This window comes from Lonchura striata, chromosome 10 (genome assembly GCF_050655825.1).
Source record: "Lonchura striata isolate lonStrDom1 chromosome 10, ASM5065582v1, whole genome shotgun sequence".
NCBI classification, from domain to species: domain Eukaryota; kingdom Metazoa; phylum Chordata; class Aves; order Passeriformes; family Estrildidae; genus Lonchura; species Lonchura striata.
In genome coordinates, this window is record NC_140712.1 from 15506062 (window position 1) to 15523322 (window position 17261).

The following is a 17261-nucleotide window of genomic DNA, read 5'->3' on the forward strand; positions in this document are numbered from 1 at the left end:
AATCAGAAGGGCTTGTGACACAGGATGTGAAGATGAGGAGTCAGAGGTGGATTTACTGACAAATTCTTCCTTTATCCCAAATATTCAGCAACACTTCTGTGGAATTAGCCCACCTACATTTCCATGATCTGTATTATCCTTTACACTATCTACCATACTTCCCACCTCTGCCTGTAGACAGAATGTAACACTTTTCACTAGGATGTCACTGGTGATAAACTTCTCATTTCTAGTCCTAGAAAGCCAGTGCATGCACACATTGTTGATCAAGACCGTGGTAATAAAGGGAGAAAATAGAGTCCCTTGATGAGACCACCAAGCTGAGTAAAGCCAGGGAAGAACAGACACACAAAACCAAAAACAACAATGGCACTCGTAGCTTTGCTTTATCTGCTGCACCTGACACCTACATGGCACTTTTCTGGGACGGGCTGAGGGATGGAGTAGCCAGACTGGGAGCACTGTAAATTACATTAAGAGCACTGAGTTTCTCCACTTTGTTCTTCCTCCTGCTCCACTGGGCCACGGGTGCAGGAGGGGAGCTGAGCCCAGCACAGCCACAGCTGGCAGCAGCCACCACCAGGCTCCTGCTCTGGGTGCCCTTCCCTCACCCTACACTGCAGGGAGCCTGGCCTGCTGCTGCTTTTCAAGAATTTCTGTTCCACACAGTTACCCAGGACAGCAGCTATTTCTGTTCTACACAGGACTGCAGCTATTTCACCCATCACTGGACTCCAAAATCTTCCACTGCCACACCAGATGTTCCTGCTGGAGGTGGAGGAGGAACCACAAAAGTTCCTGCAAAGAGGGAGAGCCCAGGACATCCTGCAAGACACACAGGACTTGCTGCAGCCCTTGGCATTTGCCTCCCACCCTGAGCTCCCTCTGCAGAGAGGAGACTCCTTGTATGGGCAAAGCCTCTCATGTGCTGCTGCTGCTTGTTTTATGGGGAAAAAGGCCATTTCCACAGTTGCACATAGTGCTTTTTTTCTCTTAAACTGCCTTGCATCCCCAGGATAATTCCATGAATTATGAGGTTCATTTTTAACCTCACAACCCAACAAATAAAAAAAAAAAATCCCATACAATTCTTGTCCTTATTCATAAACAGAGATGTAAAAATAGCCCCCCCCAATAAAAAGACTAATAACTGTTTTTCCTCTGACAAAATACCTCTGTTGCAAAGCCCTCACTAAGAACCTGTCTAAATGCAACAAAAGTGGGTTCATGATTGTGTGAATTCTATTAAGTAAATCTCCTGCTACACCTACTCCATTGCTCTCTTTTTCTTCCCAAGGTAATTAACATCTCTGCAGAGTTGGCTTCCCACCTCCTCCATCCAGTCTAAATCTCTAAAATCTCCTATTTTTGCTTTGACATCTGACTAGAATTTTTTTTCCTTTTAGGCACAGCACACACATCCACCCACCCACAGGATTCAAAGCACCAGCAGCTGTTTCATGAAGAAAATCTACAGCAAGGGTTTTGAAACTCTCTGGAACAAACTGTTACCCAGGAATTTCATGCAACAATTTACAAAATATATAAAGCAAGATGCTTGCATATTATTTTCATATGAGAAATAAGATTCCTAACTTATCAGAAAAAGGGAGAAGGATACAGTGGAGACTGTTTTTTTTTTTTTTTCCTAGTAACTAATATAGGGGTGAGGGAGAAGGCTGCTTTGACTACAATTATAAAAAATCATAAAACTTCCCATAGACATGTCATATTTACATTTTGGAAGATTTAATAAAAGCATATAATCTTTGTGCGCAGTATAACCACATCCCTAAGTTAATTATTTAAGCACTGATCATTTCCTGCATTTTTCAAGTTTATGACAACAGCCTCACTTAAGCCTGAAGGTCTCTTCTGAAAGGCAGAAATGGCACAACCACACAGCATCATTAAAGACTCCTCTGCTCTTTAACAACCTACACACCCTGGGAGTGGTCAGCAATAGGATAGTTTAGTTCCTCTTCAAAATCTGGAAAAGCTGTTCCTTGGCATGAGCAATGGCCATGATGGACAGTACATTATTCTTAGGAGGTATCAAGATGCCCAGGTTTCTTTACAAAGACATCACATGGCCTCAAAGACCTCTTGGCATGTTCAGGTCCTTCATATAACACTTGAGTCTGGTGAGCAGAAACCACTCTTGAGTGGGCCAGGTACTGAAACACTATTTTTGGCACAGGTTTTCTGAGTAATTTTACAGAGGGTTTTAAAAGCAGAAATCTACCCAGACCAAAGTTTCCCTACTTGCTGGTAAATGGTGCAGCAAGAGATCCTTAGCATGGATTTGCATCTTTTCTTGTTAGTGAGTAACAAATTTCATTTCTGGAAAGGTCTTTGCAATCTCCTGGATTCAGCTGTGTGTGGTCTTTCCAGAGCCAGTGACACACACACAACACACACAGCAAGCAGAAAAATGAGCCAGATAGGAACAAACAGTGGCAGATGTGCTTCAGCTCTTCTGTCAAGGATACAGCTGTTGACAGCACTCTGGTGTGTTTTCTCCTAAGCTTACTAACCGGCTTCTGAAGGATTTACTTCCAGAAATAATCCAGGAAATGAACTGAGAATTTTTCACATTTCAAAGTTAATAACTTGGAAAGAGATTAATATAGAAATGTTTAAGTGGTATGAGTTCTACAACTCTGGACTTTAATTTTTTTCTAAACCAGAACATAACCTCAGGAGATGATAATGATTTCTGGTTGATTCAATCTCCAGTGACCACCAAATTGTCTGGTATTACTTTGCTTCCTTCCTCAGCTTTTGCCAAGCTCACTTTTTCATCTGGAGTTCTAGGTCCTTTTTTTGTGCAAACATTTTTAACTTTTCCTTCTATTCTTGGCTCATCTCCACCAGTATTACTAGTTCTGAAATTCCTATTGCAGCTAAGCCCTAACCATTTTTTCTCATACTCTGAATACTCAAAGACCTGTTCACACAAGTGTACCCTATATAACCAGCTCTAGCTATCCAAACCTGTCTTAGCAACTGTTGGACAATTCTCCTGCAGACTCAACTCCAGGCAATGTCCTTTGTTCCCAGTTATTAAACCCTGCACCTCCCCTCAGCCTGAATTTCTGAATGCTTGATATCACCTTAAGCAAACAAGTAAATAGGTTCATGCTTGGCTGACAGCTCTGCTTCTCCTTTCTGCTGTATCTCTCCCTCACCAAATTACAAAGAAAATGTTCCCAAGTTTGAATGTTCAGAGAGAAACCAAAACTCAAGCGGCTTTAATCAAGCCAAGTACACCCCTAGCACAGACACCACAAATATTTTCAGATCATCAGAACTGTTGTTTTCCTTAAAAGACGTCTTTGAGAAGGATATGAAGTCATGGTCTATGAAGCAGAAGGATCCAGCACACACCTCGGTGTGCTCACACCAGATACTGACCCTCATGTTAAAATGTCCATTTCCTTTCCTTCCTGAGTCTGTCCTCCTCCAGCTTCCCCAACGTTCCCATTTGTCTTTGGTATTCCACAGGACCCTGTGGAGCAGGACACTTGGGGCACACCCCACACCCCATGCAGACCCTGCTGCCTTGGCCCCAGCCTGCCCCAGAGAAGCCACCCCTGCCCAGGAGGCATCAGCATCACCCACTGATGGCAATTTCTCCTTAAACTGAGAGTTCTCTCTGAATCATCCCAACTGAGGCAAAAAAAAACCCTGGAAGTTGCATTGCCACAACTCTAACATCTTTAAATGAAATCAGAAAATAGTTATTAAAAATATTAATTATTCACTGCAAGTTGTTTCACTGTCTCTGAGTGAAAGACAGTTCCAGTGCAGTTAGGCTGGTGGGCTTTGCCTCAGGCCAGGAAAGATGTTCTGCTCTCAGTGTGATCACTGTACAAAAAGAAGGAGAATGTCTTCACAAAAGGAGCAGCTGCTTCTCAGAGAGCAGATTGATCTAGATTCATTAGTTACAGAACAACATGACCAAAAGGCACCACAAAAAGCAGCTTGAGATTCCTCAAGCATCTTTTACAAAGCCTTTTGTTTAGCACTACTGGTATCAGAACATGTCTCCAGCAGAAGAGCATCATTCTCCAGCAAGGCCTGGGAAATCTGAACCAGGAAAAGTACAAAACACACCTGGTGAGACTCATGAAATCACACCAAATTATTTCAAAGGCTTTAGTTTGGATTAACAGTATACACACTGATACTATTGCAGTTGTTCTGTCTCAGTAGAATTTACCTATCCTATTCTTATATATTCTATTACCTATTGGGGTGGTCCTGTGCAGAGCCAAGAGTTGAAATTGATGAGTCTTGTGGATCCTTTCTAACACAGGATATTTTATGATTGTGATTACATAATGTATATAGGAATCATAAACCCACAACTAATGTTTTTACTTAATATTCTTCTCAGTAGCATAAAAGCAATGAGATGTTTATTGTAACATGCACACTGGAAGACTATGCACTAAAATTTCATTTTATATACCATATTTTGAGTATAATTTTTATATAGGGCATTAATTAGTTCCATCTGTTGACTCTGATATCATCTACAGTGCCTAAATTCACCTTGAAATTAGCCCAATAGTACATGAAATAACACACTACAAAAAAGAGGGGATGAAGGTCATCCAATATGCTCAAATTTTTGTATTAATCAGCCAGGCCAGCATTGGAAATCTTCTTTTACAACATATGGACAAGAAGGCACAAATACTGGATCAGTGAAATCAGACCTTCAGAGGTCAAAACCTGGACTCCTTTGCACTGGTTTGCCCTAATGCAGTGCCACCCTTAAGCAATGTCACATGCTGCCTTTTGAGGAAAGGTCACCAGAGTGTCACATGCTGCCTTGGGATGAAAGGTCCTTTCCATGTTGGCTCTCAGTGTCACACATTTAAGTAATACTGAGCCCATACTCCTCCCCCTCTCCAATCCTTGTTTTATGGCTGGCACACTTTCTGGGACCACCAGAAAAGATTTCCCACCCAGCCTGGAAGAAACTGGAGGGTGAAACCAGCATGGCAGAAGTTTTAGAAAAAACAAAAGAAATCTCTGTCTCAGTTATCTGTTGGTGGAAAAAAAAAATCTTTGAGAAGATGGAATAAAAAATATTTTATTTTAATCAGATTTTACTAGCAGGGACTCTCTGGAAATCATAGTCCTGCCAGCGCTGCAGTCAGCAAAATAATTTTCAGGGTGAGGAGTGGGACCTCTTGGCATTTGAGCAGGCAAAGGGCAGCTGGCTGGGACTCCAGCAGCACCACACTCCTCTGGGCTACAGCACACAGCACTCCTGGCAAGCAAGGGCCACAAATAAAACTAGGGCAGGAAAAACTAGGAATCAAAGAATCTCCCTCCTTTTGACAAAACACACACAAATACCCTCACCCACACCTTTCAAAATCATAGCATTTTAGGATTTATCTATAAACATTAAAAGAAAAGCCAATACATCACTTTGCAAGGTCACTTTTCATTTACTTTTACATCCCTTTGTCTTTGGCTACCCAAGGCTGTAAAACATCCTCTGTAGTTCCACTACAAAAGTATTAAACCTGAAAAATCAGGTCATTAAAAAACATAGGTATTTAAGAAAAGGTAGCTATTAAAAAAAAAAAAAAACACCCTATATCACTGCACTAAATTCATCATGTACGAGTCTGGTGAACACACACTGACACTCTGAATGCCAAGTGAGAAGCCAATATTTTGATTGCTGCTGCCACACATTATCACAAATCATACCCATGAGGTCCCAGAGTCAGAGTTAAATGCTGCCACACCAACGCAGACCCCTGGTGAAGTGCACACTGCCAGAAGCCTTTTACAATTCAGTGCCAAAAATTTTGTAATATATAAATTACTTGGTAGGTTTTTTCCTGTGAAGGAGTTGCTATTGGTTTAATGGCTGAATTTACGTCAACGGAAGAAAAAAAAGAATGAAAATATCTAGTCAGATAAAAGAATTTCATCTGTGGTACCATACCCTGTAATTGTTTTCCTTTCAAAGAAATGATTCTGAAATCTAAGAGTCACCTTTTGGCAAAACACTCTAGGATATTTTTAACAACTCTGCCTTAAAATAATTCCTTTTCCATGGGCAAAGAAAAAGATCTGTTTTGAGCCTCTGAACACATCACTGGAAGAACTCAATTTCCTCTTTGTGTGCTGAGGACACCTGCCTCCAGTCGTGACAAGAAAAGTGTGGTTACAAAGAGGTGGGCAGCTATTAAATTAGGTAGCAATTAGTTCCCTGGGACAGGAACTGAGAAAGCCAGGAATACATCAACTATTGGCAGATTTACATATCAGCCCTTCTTGCCTCCCTAAATATCTGCTGCCACAGGCTGCTGGGGCTGTGTCCCTGCCAGCTTCGTTGTCCTTTGTAAATCACACTGTCCCCTGCATAGATGCCACTTGATCAAACAGCTCCATCACACCATAAAATGTACTGTATTCACTTTGGGGGACACTACGTGAATACTGATTGGCAAAATTTGGCCCATATTGCCATATATAATTGCAATTTACTTCAGAAACAGACCCGCTGATTTGACTTTCCCAGCACAGCAATTTTTCTGGTTCTCCCTTCAATACTTTCACACACTTATGCCCAACTTAGCTGCTGATCTCCAATATTCGAGGTAATTATCAGGTAATAAACTCTTAAATGAACTAGTAACTGGGAGTGAGTGTCAGCTGACTAGTTTTTTCCTCTGAAACAGTCTTTACTTCCTCATCATGTGTTTTCCACAATTACTCTTGCAATGTAGTCACTTTGTAAAGCCCGATTTTAATTTTTTTCTAGTCATCTGTTTAATCATCTCTCAGAGACAACTGGGGACTGGCATCTGCGATGACTCTTGCTGCGTCACTTTTCTTTGCTGCTGCCAGCTCAGTATGTCTCACTATGCACTTTATTGCTGGCTATTAATTTTTAAGCTAGCTTTATGTTCCTTATTAACAGCTCATTTCTCAAAAGAGAAAAATGATGTTATTGCAAGCCCAAGTTTTATAGAAACAACATGAACATCTGAAAAGAGGGCAGAGGCTTGTTTCTGAGGGATTATATTTCCATCTCAAATTCCTTTCCCTCTTCTCTATAGACTGTTTGGATAACACATAATTTCAGTTTATTAAAAAAAAATAAACCTAACAACCAGGGTACTATCATGTATTATTGCTGAGGATGATGGAGGCTATCAGTCTGCATAATTTTCATACTGTCAAACTTCCTTTCTGCCTCCAAAAGGCAAGCCCATGTAGGCCACTTTTAATGAGGAGCCCTGTGTGTGGCTTTCCCCACACACTGCACAGCAATTGGGCACTTACAAGCTCACGTTCTCCCTGCATCATCACCATATTTTGTCTTCTTTCAATAGGGTTGACTTTTGTCCACAACACTGGGCACTTTCATATGGTGAAGTCTCTCGGCTGCCTCATTAACTCTGAATCAGTGTGTGCCCTTGCATTTTACTGTATCATTTCCTCCAGCATTCATTATGCTGCAGCTAGCCTCTAGCTAGAAACTTCTTAAAACATGATGAAATTACTTGCTTAACAACATACAAGTCAATTACAAGGCAATTAAAAGATATACTAATCTATTCCCTTGTTTGGTCATGGCATCTTGGTTAAGATCATGCAGAGCATTCTCATATGGTATCTGTGAAATCTTCTGCTATAAATTGTAAGCTCCTGTCCACAGCACCTGTTTTTCTGTGAAAGACACAGGAATTAAAGAGCTGCTGTCTTTAGCTTTGCAAACATGAGGAATTGAAGTGGTACAAGCTGTTCTGAATTTAAGCTTTCCTCTATACAGTGCTTCATTCCCCAGGTACTTTAATGGGTTTGTTATTGGGATGGGAGAATTCAAAAGAAACCTGCCACCTGCAGGCATATGCTCTCTCCTGGCTGGCCTGCATATTGGACTCCTGAATACTCCTCTGCAAGGGAAGAGTTAAGCTCTCTAGACTTCACTCTGCTTCCTATCTTTACCCTACTCTCTTTCTATTCCATTTTTCTCACCATCCAGACTCTCCTATCCTCCCCAAGGGCAATGTTGCACTGAACTGGGCAGCAGAGCCAGGCAGCTCCTCTGCCAGCCAGGCTCACAAGCTGAGTTACCAATAAATATTGGTGCCTTTAAACACGTGGGCTCAGCAGTTCCCTTAATCCCATTGCCAAATCCTCCTGCTCCCCTCTGCCCTGCACCCCGGGTGTGTGGGGACAAGGAGGAGATAGGGACAGGCTGCACCTGCTGGGAGAAGGAGGATGGGACTGAAGGACAGGGCACTGCAGAGGGTCTGGACCTTTGAGGACAGCAGCAGCTGCCTGAGGAAGCCACTCCTGCAGGATGACAGCCCATCAGGCCAGTGCTGCATCAGGAGGGAAGAACTCCTCGGGGTGACACTGCACAGCCTGCCCCGTGCTCTGCCACAGCAGCTCCTCCACACACTGGCAATTCCACACTGCCCAGGGTGACATGCTCCATGCTACAAGTAAAATCAAGCTTATGCAACCAGGTGATGACCAATATGTAAGTGAAGTACCCTGTAGTCTTGATCACTTCAAAATATTTTTATCATTAGTATGTAATGTCAACATAAGGTAAAAAATAGAACCCCAAATTAATCCAACATCTTCATACAAGTTGGATTTAACTGAAATTTCTCTGCAAACCAATGTGAATTATAGATGCTTGTCTAAAATAAACCATTAGAATAGCCCCTTTGTAGGGCAGACAAGGATGGAGAGTTGTAAGAGATGCACATCGCTGCCTTCCTTCTAGACCTAAATTCCCTCATTTACTTGAGTTTCAACTTTTTTGTCCTTAAAGCAGACATAACTTATGCCCACAGTGATGCTGTCACATTAATCCATCTGGCATTTCCCAACACACAGAAGACTATTCTAATGAGAAGTACAGAAAGCAGGACACCATCATCTGAAACCATCTATATTCTTCTTTACAGTTCTACCCAGTTTCATTTCTGCCTGGAGAAGTAGGTCAAAACACTAAACAATAGCTGTTTGAAGGGGAAAATGCAACTTTTAACTTCTTTTGGCATAAACACCAGGGTTTTTTCCCCAATTAGTACTCACGGGACTCTCCAGAGGTGAGCAATGAAGGTAGCATCTATTCTTGACCTGTCCCTTAATCAGCAAAGATTCAATACAAGAAGAATAATTTATGTGGCCAGCAATTGATTCTTGCTTGGGAAGCCCCAGGGGAGAATTCTAATCATGGCAAGCTCACCTTCCTCTGGGACACATTAAAACAGGGGATGGGGGGGCATGTTCCTTCTGAGGGTCTTCTGAGCAGGTGACAAAGCAAAGCTTCGGTGCCCAGCCTGTTCTCTGCACACACTTTGCAGTTCTGGGCAGGACCTCTGGCTGTGGCCATACGCTGCCCCTGCAGCTCCCCCACCACATACACTAATTACTTTGTTTTCATTAATTAGTCTTAATGCATGCATGCACACCCACAAATCAAGCGAGCCACTGCTGTGAGTGCAGCAGTTTTGGCTTGGAAATTGCACTTGCCTGGGCTTGTAAAGCCACCAGCCCACCAGCAGCAGCCTCAGCACAAGCAAATCTGGGGGTGGCCCAGCTTCCCCCAGCAGGTCCCAGGGGCTGTGTGTGCCAGCTGCAAACTGCAGCATTCCTGGGAATGAACTCACTGGCACAAACAGCTTCGTGATGGGGAGATATTAATGCTGTACTGGTGTCAATGAAACATTACCATCAATTAAAGCAGGCAGTAGGGCAGATTTATAAGCCAATATGTAACCAAATATAGCACAGGAGATGTTTGGAAAAACAAGTAAGTGAAATAGGCATGACAAATAGAAAAGCTTTATTAAGGGATGATTTCTGTGATCTCTATCTCCTAGAACAGTGATGTTTTAACATCCTTATCCAAACAGGAACACAGATAAAAAGGCTGTAAACTCATCTTGTTACCCTGTGGTTTGTGTTCTGACAGAAATGACCAATGATTTTCGTACATGAGCAAAATGTTTTCATTTACACTTCTGATTGGTATACTAGAGTTCTACTAGGGCAAAGTTGTCACCTTTCAAATGACTTTGGAGGGACTAATCAGAGGGATAAATGTAGTTTGTAATAAAAACAGTTGTCTGAGCAACCTATTCAGACCAACTGATTTGGATTCTTACAGCAAATACATGAGCACGCTCTCTGGTAATGCAAAATAAATTAACAAAAAAGGTTGGGGGAAGAGTCTTCTTGCCTAACTTGTCACCTAAGGCTGATGAACTCCAGTGGAAAAGTTTATGAAAATTAAGTACTAAACTGTAAATAGTTCAGCCACGCAAAAGCAAAAATGCAGCTGAAATTTACATTAAAACCTATAGTCTGCATGTATTTGTCTCCTTGTTCCTTTTAAAAAGAACATTTTTATCACCAAAAGGCCTCAGTCTAATCTACCCTGATATAAATGGCTGTTTCAGATACCCTGCTACTGACAATTTGGACAGAAAGTTCTCGGCTCGCTTATCATGAAATCAAACTCATCAGAGATAAAACCAACTAAGCTGGGCAAAATCACTTTTAGGGTGCCCTATGTTTTTCCAATGATCACTACAAGTCTCCTTGATGGATGATATAAAAAATGGAGCATTGCTAACATCTGAATGCAGCCCCGTGTGAGCTCAGCCAGGGCTGACAGTGGCACAGCTCTCCCCCAGACACGCGCCGGGCACCCGCTCCTACCTTGGCTCCATCCACACTGATAATCCGATAGCTGTTTCTGGTGCTGTCATAGAAGTAGGAAACAGTTACAGCCTGCTTGCTTGCAGGAACCCAGTTCTTCTTCGTGCTGGGGTCAATTTGGAAGACATGGGCTCTGGTGGTGAAGATGGGCTGTTCTCTGGAATAGGGAGGGACAGGAGAAATGGATGCATGAGTCTGCGGAAGGTGAAATGTCCCAGCAGCCCAGCCTTGAGCAGGCACGCTGAAAGCACAAGGCAGAGAGCACCTGGCAATCCCCCAAAGGAACAGACAGAGCAGTGACACTGCCCAGCCTTGAGCACCTTTCCTTGGCATCACTAAGTGACATTCAGCACCCCGAAGTTACTGCCATAGCCCAAGAAACGACTGGCTTTTCTTCTCCCCATGCTAAACTACCTCAATAGCAATCTATTCCTCAAAATATTTATTTCCAGGAAAGGACATTCACATGCATTCTTTCTTTCCCTATCCACATATTTTGCCAAAAGCAGCAAACCCCCACAGCTGGACTTCCTCCTGCTGACATTCCTGTGAACTGCTACCTACAGCCAGGGCTCATCTGTGGGTGCACCAAGGACACACAGGCATGGCATAATTACTGAAATATTCATCTCTCTCCTCAGAATCCCACTGTTCTGTGGATGTGCATGAAAATTTCATTAGATGCAAACCAGTCAATCAACCTGGGAAGTGAAGGGGGAAAAGAAACAGAACCAAACTCCAGCATTGATACAGATATTGCCTTTTCAGCCCGCAGTGGGTGATTAGCACCCCTGATGTCCTGTTCCTAAACACCAACCTTCTACTCCTCAAGAAGACTGTGCACACAATGGAGAGGTTTTGTTTTACCTTCAATGTGTGACCCAGCAAATCACACAGAAAAGCAGAGAAGACTCAGGACCAAAAGAACCAAATGTGATACCTACAAAATTATCAGGGTTAAAGATCAGAACTAAGCCTTTCTTAAATGTCATAAAACTAAAATCACCACCAACCACACCTTTAATTCAAGTTTAGCAGTAGAAGTGAACTGCAAAGCAAGATCTACTGAGTTGTTAAATTCATTTTCATACTTTTGGTTTTTAATAGCTACACTATATAATATTTTATATTAAGTGTACCACTCAATATATTCTTGTCCCATACAAAATACTGCATCACGAACAGGTAATTGACAGAATTCCAACAGGATCAAAACCAATGGTACTACAACAGAGCTACCACCCAGAAATTTAAATTAATCAAAGGGAGTAAATTTGCAAATATCAAACAGATGAAGTGATTTAAGAGTACAATTAGCTCAGGAAAGATGGAGTGAACTTGCAAAGCCCAGCAAGGCCTCAGGAGGGAGAAAATGAGACTGGTTTTCTCTTTGCAAGACTTACACAAAGTTCTACATTTTTCCAGGGGCTTGCAGGTTTCTGGACAGACAGCTGTGCTGAACCATACAAAATACTTACTCGAAATAAATTGAAATGACAATGGGACTGTCATATTACAGCTGTCAAAGAGTAGCATTTGCTTCAGTTCTCCCTTATCAGTAACTTGCTGAACCCAGCTCTCATTTCACGGGCCAATATCAATGCCATCCTCAGCTGGATGGAAAGAAGGGGCAGGTTTCCATAACATTTTAAATATTTTCCTTATCCATTACACAGGATTAGCATTGTAACACCCACAGAGGTCATGGAGTTTCTCCGCAATAACAAATTCAGGGAGGGGAAATTTTTCCCAAGCTGTTTACTCTCTTAAGAAATATACATTCCTTGAGTGAAAAATAATTTTGGAATTTTTTTTGCCTTTTACAGTTCTGTATTTTCAATTGACTCTACTAAAACCAAGGTAGTGCGACCTAATATTGTAGTCTAAATGTTAGGAATTTTCCTCCTTATAAACCTATTCCACAAACAACTTTAATACTACACCAGAAAACACTGTTAAAACTATGCCTGGCTGCTCTGCAGCAGGGACAGTAAGCATTTAAAGTAAGTCTGGAAATAATAAAAGTAGAATGAAGGCAAAGACCCCACAACTATCTATTTATTTATTCAGGAATCTTGACTGAAGCTGCCACTGTTGAAACAGGAGCTGTATACATACATCCAAGTGGACAAATCAATGGATAGTGAAGCTCAAGGGTGCAAACATCCATCTATCCATTCTTTCTTTCATTAGGAAGTAAAGACAAAACCTCTGTTTCTAATCCTATGATTATCAACAACAAAAAAGCCCACCTGCATTTTTTCTTTCTGTATCACAGTGATAGCGTGCTAGTTGATAAATTATTAAAAATAATCAAATGCAATGTGCAAACTTTAAGCATCTTAAATCATTTGAGGTAGCTATCTGTTGACATTTAGCTGGGACTCAGATCTGGAAGGGCCAGTTAGATGCTCCACATGTCTGTGATCTTCCTCCACAGGTGGCTCTACAGGTCAGCAAAGCCCCCCGGCTGATTTCTGGCTCCTTGAAGAAGAGGAAGCACCCCAGAACACAACCTCCTGGATTTTCTGGAGTTGCCTTGTAATAGTTAAGAAGAGAAGACACGTTTCTGTGGCTGTGTGTGCCCTGCTGCAGTTCTGTGCCCCAAAGAGCCCACGATTCACCACCAGCACCGGGAGCTGGTGCCACCACGTTCCCAGCACTGCAGGATGGCAAAGCCACCTGCACTGACAACTCCAGAGGCACAGCTTCAGCACAAGGGCAACACACACTGCATCCCAAACTCCCCTGACCACTGAAGCACACACAGGCAACTAGGAAACTGTGGCACTCAATTTTCAAGTGAAATGCTAAATTAGGTACTTTTAAAATGCTTCACCATGGCCCTACAGAACCCTAAATAGAGAATGATTATTCTGTCTTACTCACTTTTAACTTTTCTATGTTCAAGAAAGCACTTTAATAGCAGAAGAATGACTTTGCTTCCCATGGTTCTTTTCCTTTTCATTTTATCAGAGATTTATTAGCTTTTATGATAAAAAACCAGCAATGCCAACTTGAGACTCCAGCAGCACGTTCTGCATGGGTTAAGCCCTGTGAGCTGGTGAGGCTGCCAGTCTGCCCAGGGAGGCAGGAGCAGCAGCACTGCCAGCCGGGCTTGGACCCACACACGAAGGCAAAGAGAATTTATGAATATTTAAAATCTCATTAATTTTAACCAAAGTTTTTAATGATTGATTAAATACTCTTTAAAAAACCTCAACTGTTTAAAAATCCATTTGACACTAACATCCAGTGCTCAAAGTAAAACTGCTTGAAAACTCGAACAGGAAAAGTAGAAAATCACACCTAATAATTCTTTATCTGGTAATATAAGACAGAAAATGCTTTTTCATTATTAAATCTGGCAAGCATGTTTTATAAATATAATTGCAATTTTCAAGTCATGGTTTTACATGCTTTAGTTGACCTTTAGTTGCTGTCCTTGCTTCATAAGAGTGAAATCTCACTCTCCTTTAATGTCATTAACCTTTTCCAAAGAATTTAAAAAGCAAACCACAAGATTCTCAAGCTAACTAAGTGCTTCACAGCTGTGTTAGATACCGTATCACTTTCTGGTTAATATACAACCATGCCAAATTTTACAAGTGTGTGACTAGCTGCAAGCCACGTGTTTTGCATAACTCTTCCTAATCAACGGCAAGGAGCTCTCACTTAGGAAAAGTTCAAATTATTTAATTCAAATTTCCTTGTTTATCACTTGAATCATGAGCACAACCAGTGATTTAAATCACTTCAGCTGTAAAGAGCCCTTGCTGCCTGGCAGGCAGCATCCTCCAGGCTGGGGGATGCTGGTGGCCGATGGACACAACGAGCTCCAGCTGGCAGCACCCGGAGCCAGGGATCCAGGATTCGTGTGTGGGCCACCTGCAGCCAGCTCCAGACCAGGCACTGAGGAGTGAACACTTCTGTACCACAGCAATCCTTTTGGCTAGTAAATAAAACAAATAAAACTCAGGTGGGTGCCTGTGGGGTCAGCACCCAAACACATTTAAACACCCCGAGTGCCCAGTGCACATCAGGTGGATGCACTGACCATGAAGTGGGACAAAGTAATTTTTGTAGGATCTGGAACATCAAGTATATTCGTGACAGGAGTCTGGTACTCCACCAGAGGCAAAAGCACTAATTACACATTTTTAAAACTTTCACTAGCAGATCACTTAACATTTCTGGGATAAGGATCCTACTTTACAGCACAGGATTATTTGTGCTCTCCCCACACTAACTGTAGACAACTTTGCATTAACTGTTTAATGAAATTAAAATATTTTTTAAAAGCGCATGTCTTCATATATCTGCCACTTGGTGGAAGATGCACATGCCTGCAGAGATTTTGGAACATGGTGCTTCCTGCTACAGCCCAGCATCATGCACACGTTGAGTTTATAATACCTGACAGTGCCAGCAGATCTGCAGTGCTTTGCTGTAACAAGTATTAGATAATGAGGATCTCTCAAGAAAAAAGAGCAGATGCAAATGCAAAATCCTACTTTGGGACATATCCCCCATTACTGGTCGCGATACAAAAATCTGTATTTGCTAAACACAGCATAATAAAATTGGTGCCAATAGTTACTTGGATTGAACATTGCTACTACTGCCTCATGGTACACTGAAAAGAATTAACCCTCTATGTACATACATTGTAGTTTGGAGTGCCATTTGTATTTATTCAGATCATGGATGGAGATTTTCCTCCTACTTGAAATACTCATCTTGATGCAAGTCTAGGCCAGTTATGATGCCTAAAAATTACCTGTGAAAATAGTTTATCTATTAACTCTGCTCACTTGTGTATACATGCAGGTCTCAAACTTTGAAAAACAACCAACCCCTCTCCCTAAAACACCAAAACTGAAGTAAAGGCAGGCCTGTGATGGACCATAACTGCTGTGGGGAGAAGCTGCAGCTCATGGTGTCACTCACAGCAATTAGCACAGCAGCTCCAGTTTATACACAATATTAATCTTTGCTCCAAGCAAAAATTAGAGTTCATTATCCTCCAACCTGTTACCTCTATGCTTTCAACACTTGTGCCATCTTGGATCAAATCTTTTCAGGAAAAAAGAGAACCACACAAATGGGTTTCTTAGTGATGACTGAGGATGAAGTTAAAGGATCCCTTCTGACCTCACTGCATACACTCCAGTCAAGACAAGTGAATGTCCCGTGCTACAAAACCAGCAAATTCAGCTGTCTCAGCCCAGTGCCTGAGGTACTGGCACCTCAACACCCCAACACCCATCACTGCTGGGGTCAGGGACCAGCATGCAGAGCTGGGGAGAGGCAGACACAAAATCTCTGCAATTCTTGGATGTGGTAGCAGCAAACTGGCATTAGGAGAGCAGCATTTATTCCCTTCCCAAGCTGCCATATGCTGATGCATCCAGGTCACTCAGACCTCCCCAGCTGCCCCAGGCAGGTTCTGGTGCCGGCTGCCAGCGCACACAGCCAGCAGGGCAGTGAGAGCCTGCTGCAACTCGCAAGGGTGCAAAAGCCAGCACGAGGAGAGCAGGTGGGTAATGGCTCCATTTTACACCTGAGGAAACAGCCAGGGAGAGTGAGATGGCATCCCAGGATAACGGAGCCACTAGCAAGCCTGGAAATAAAATTCATCGCCTCCTTTCCTCCCTGCAGCTCTGCTATCACTATCATTGCAGGGCAGTTTTATACCACATCTACCCAGGGAAGTTTTTGGCTACGTGAATTCAGAAGGCTAAATCAACGGCTGAATAATCACCACTACAAAAAAGAGCTAATAGTCTGTACAGAGCAGAGAGGAGCTCTCAGTGCATTTGACAGCTGCTCCTCCACACTGTGGAGGAAGGTGGGATGGGTGCTGCAAACCCCAGCCTGCAGCTCCCATTGGTCCTGCAGTGCAAACAATCCTTCCTCCTCACACTTATTTCCACTGCAAAAATCACTGGTAAGGATGGAGACATAGCCCGAGCAGCACAGGGCTGAGAGAGAGGGAGGATTTACTATCAGTTGTAAATGGGGATGGGAGAACTGGCCTGGAGTGATGGGCTGAGCTAGCAGTGGGCAATTGCAAACAGGCTTAGCTGCTCTTTGTTCTCTATTTAAAAAAAAAAAAAAAAAAAAAAAAGGCATGCAGGCAACTCTGAAAGTGCCATTGTCAGTACTCAGCAACCAAGCCCTGTGCTGCCAGGTGCCTTCCCTTCCAAAAGGGTGGAAGGTACAGGGAATGACTTCTGGAAAACCCTGGCTGCTGGGACAAAAATTACACTGTCCTTAAAAAAGACAGAATGAGAAAAAAACCCAAAATATACTTCAAGTTCTTCTTTTCAGTCTTGAAATTCCTATTTTACAGACAGACCAAGCTCCTCATGATGTAGCTGAAGTGCTTAATTTGGCAACAGTGTTAATCAAGAGCAAGGTCATGCAACTTGTTCAAATATCCAGTCATGATTCTCTGGTGCCCACTTGATATTAGATTTGATATCAACTCACCTGCAGAAATATATGAAATTTGTGAAAAAAAATCC

The 17261-nt window shown here is 42.4% G+C and overlaps 1 protein-coding gene across 4 annotated transcripts in view; it reads right to left on the reverse strand.

Annotated features, from left to right (window-relative positions):
• The window catches only part of HOMER2 (homer scaffold protein 2), a 58895-nt gene that overhangs the window by 25645 nt on the left and 15989 nt on the right, over positions 1–17261 (reverse strand). For all 4 annotated transcript variants that reach the window (XM_021537553.4, XM_021537554.4, XM_021537552.4 and 1 more), the window contains exon 2: positions 10732–10888. In XM_021537553.4, coding sequence (XP_021393228.1) covers positions 10732–10888 — 157 coding nt within the window. The remainder of the gene's footprint in view (positions 1–10731; positions 10889–17261) is intronic.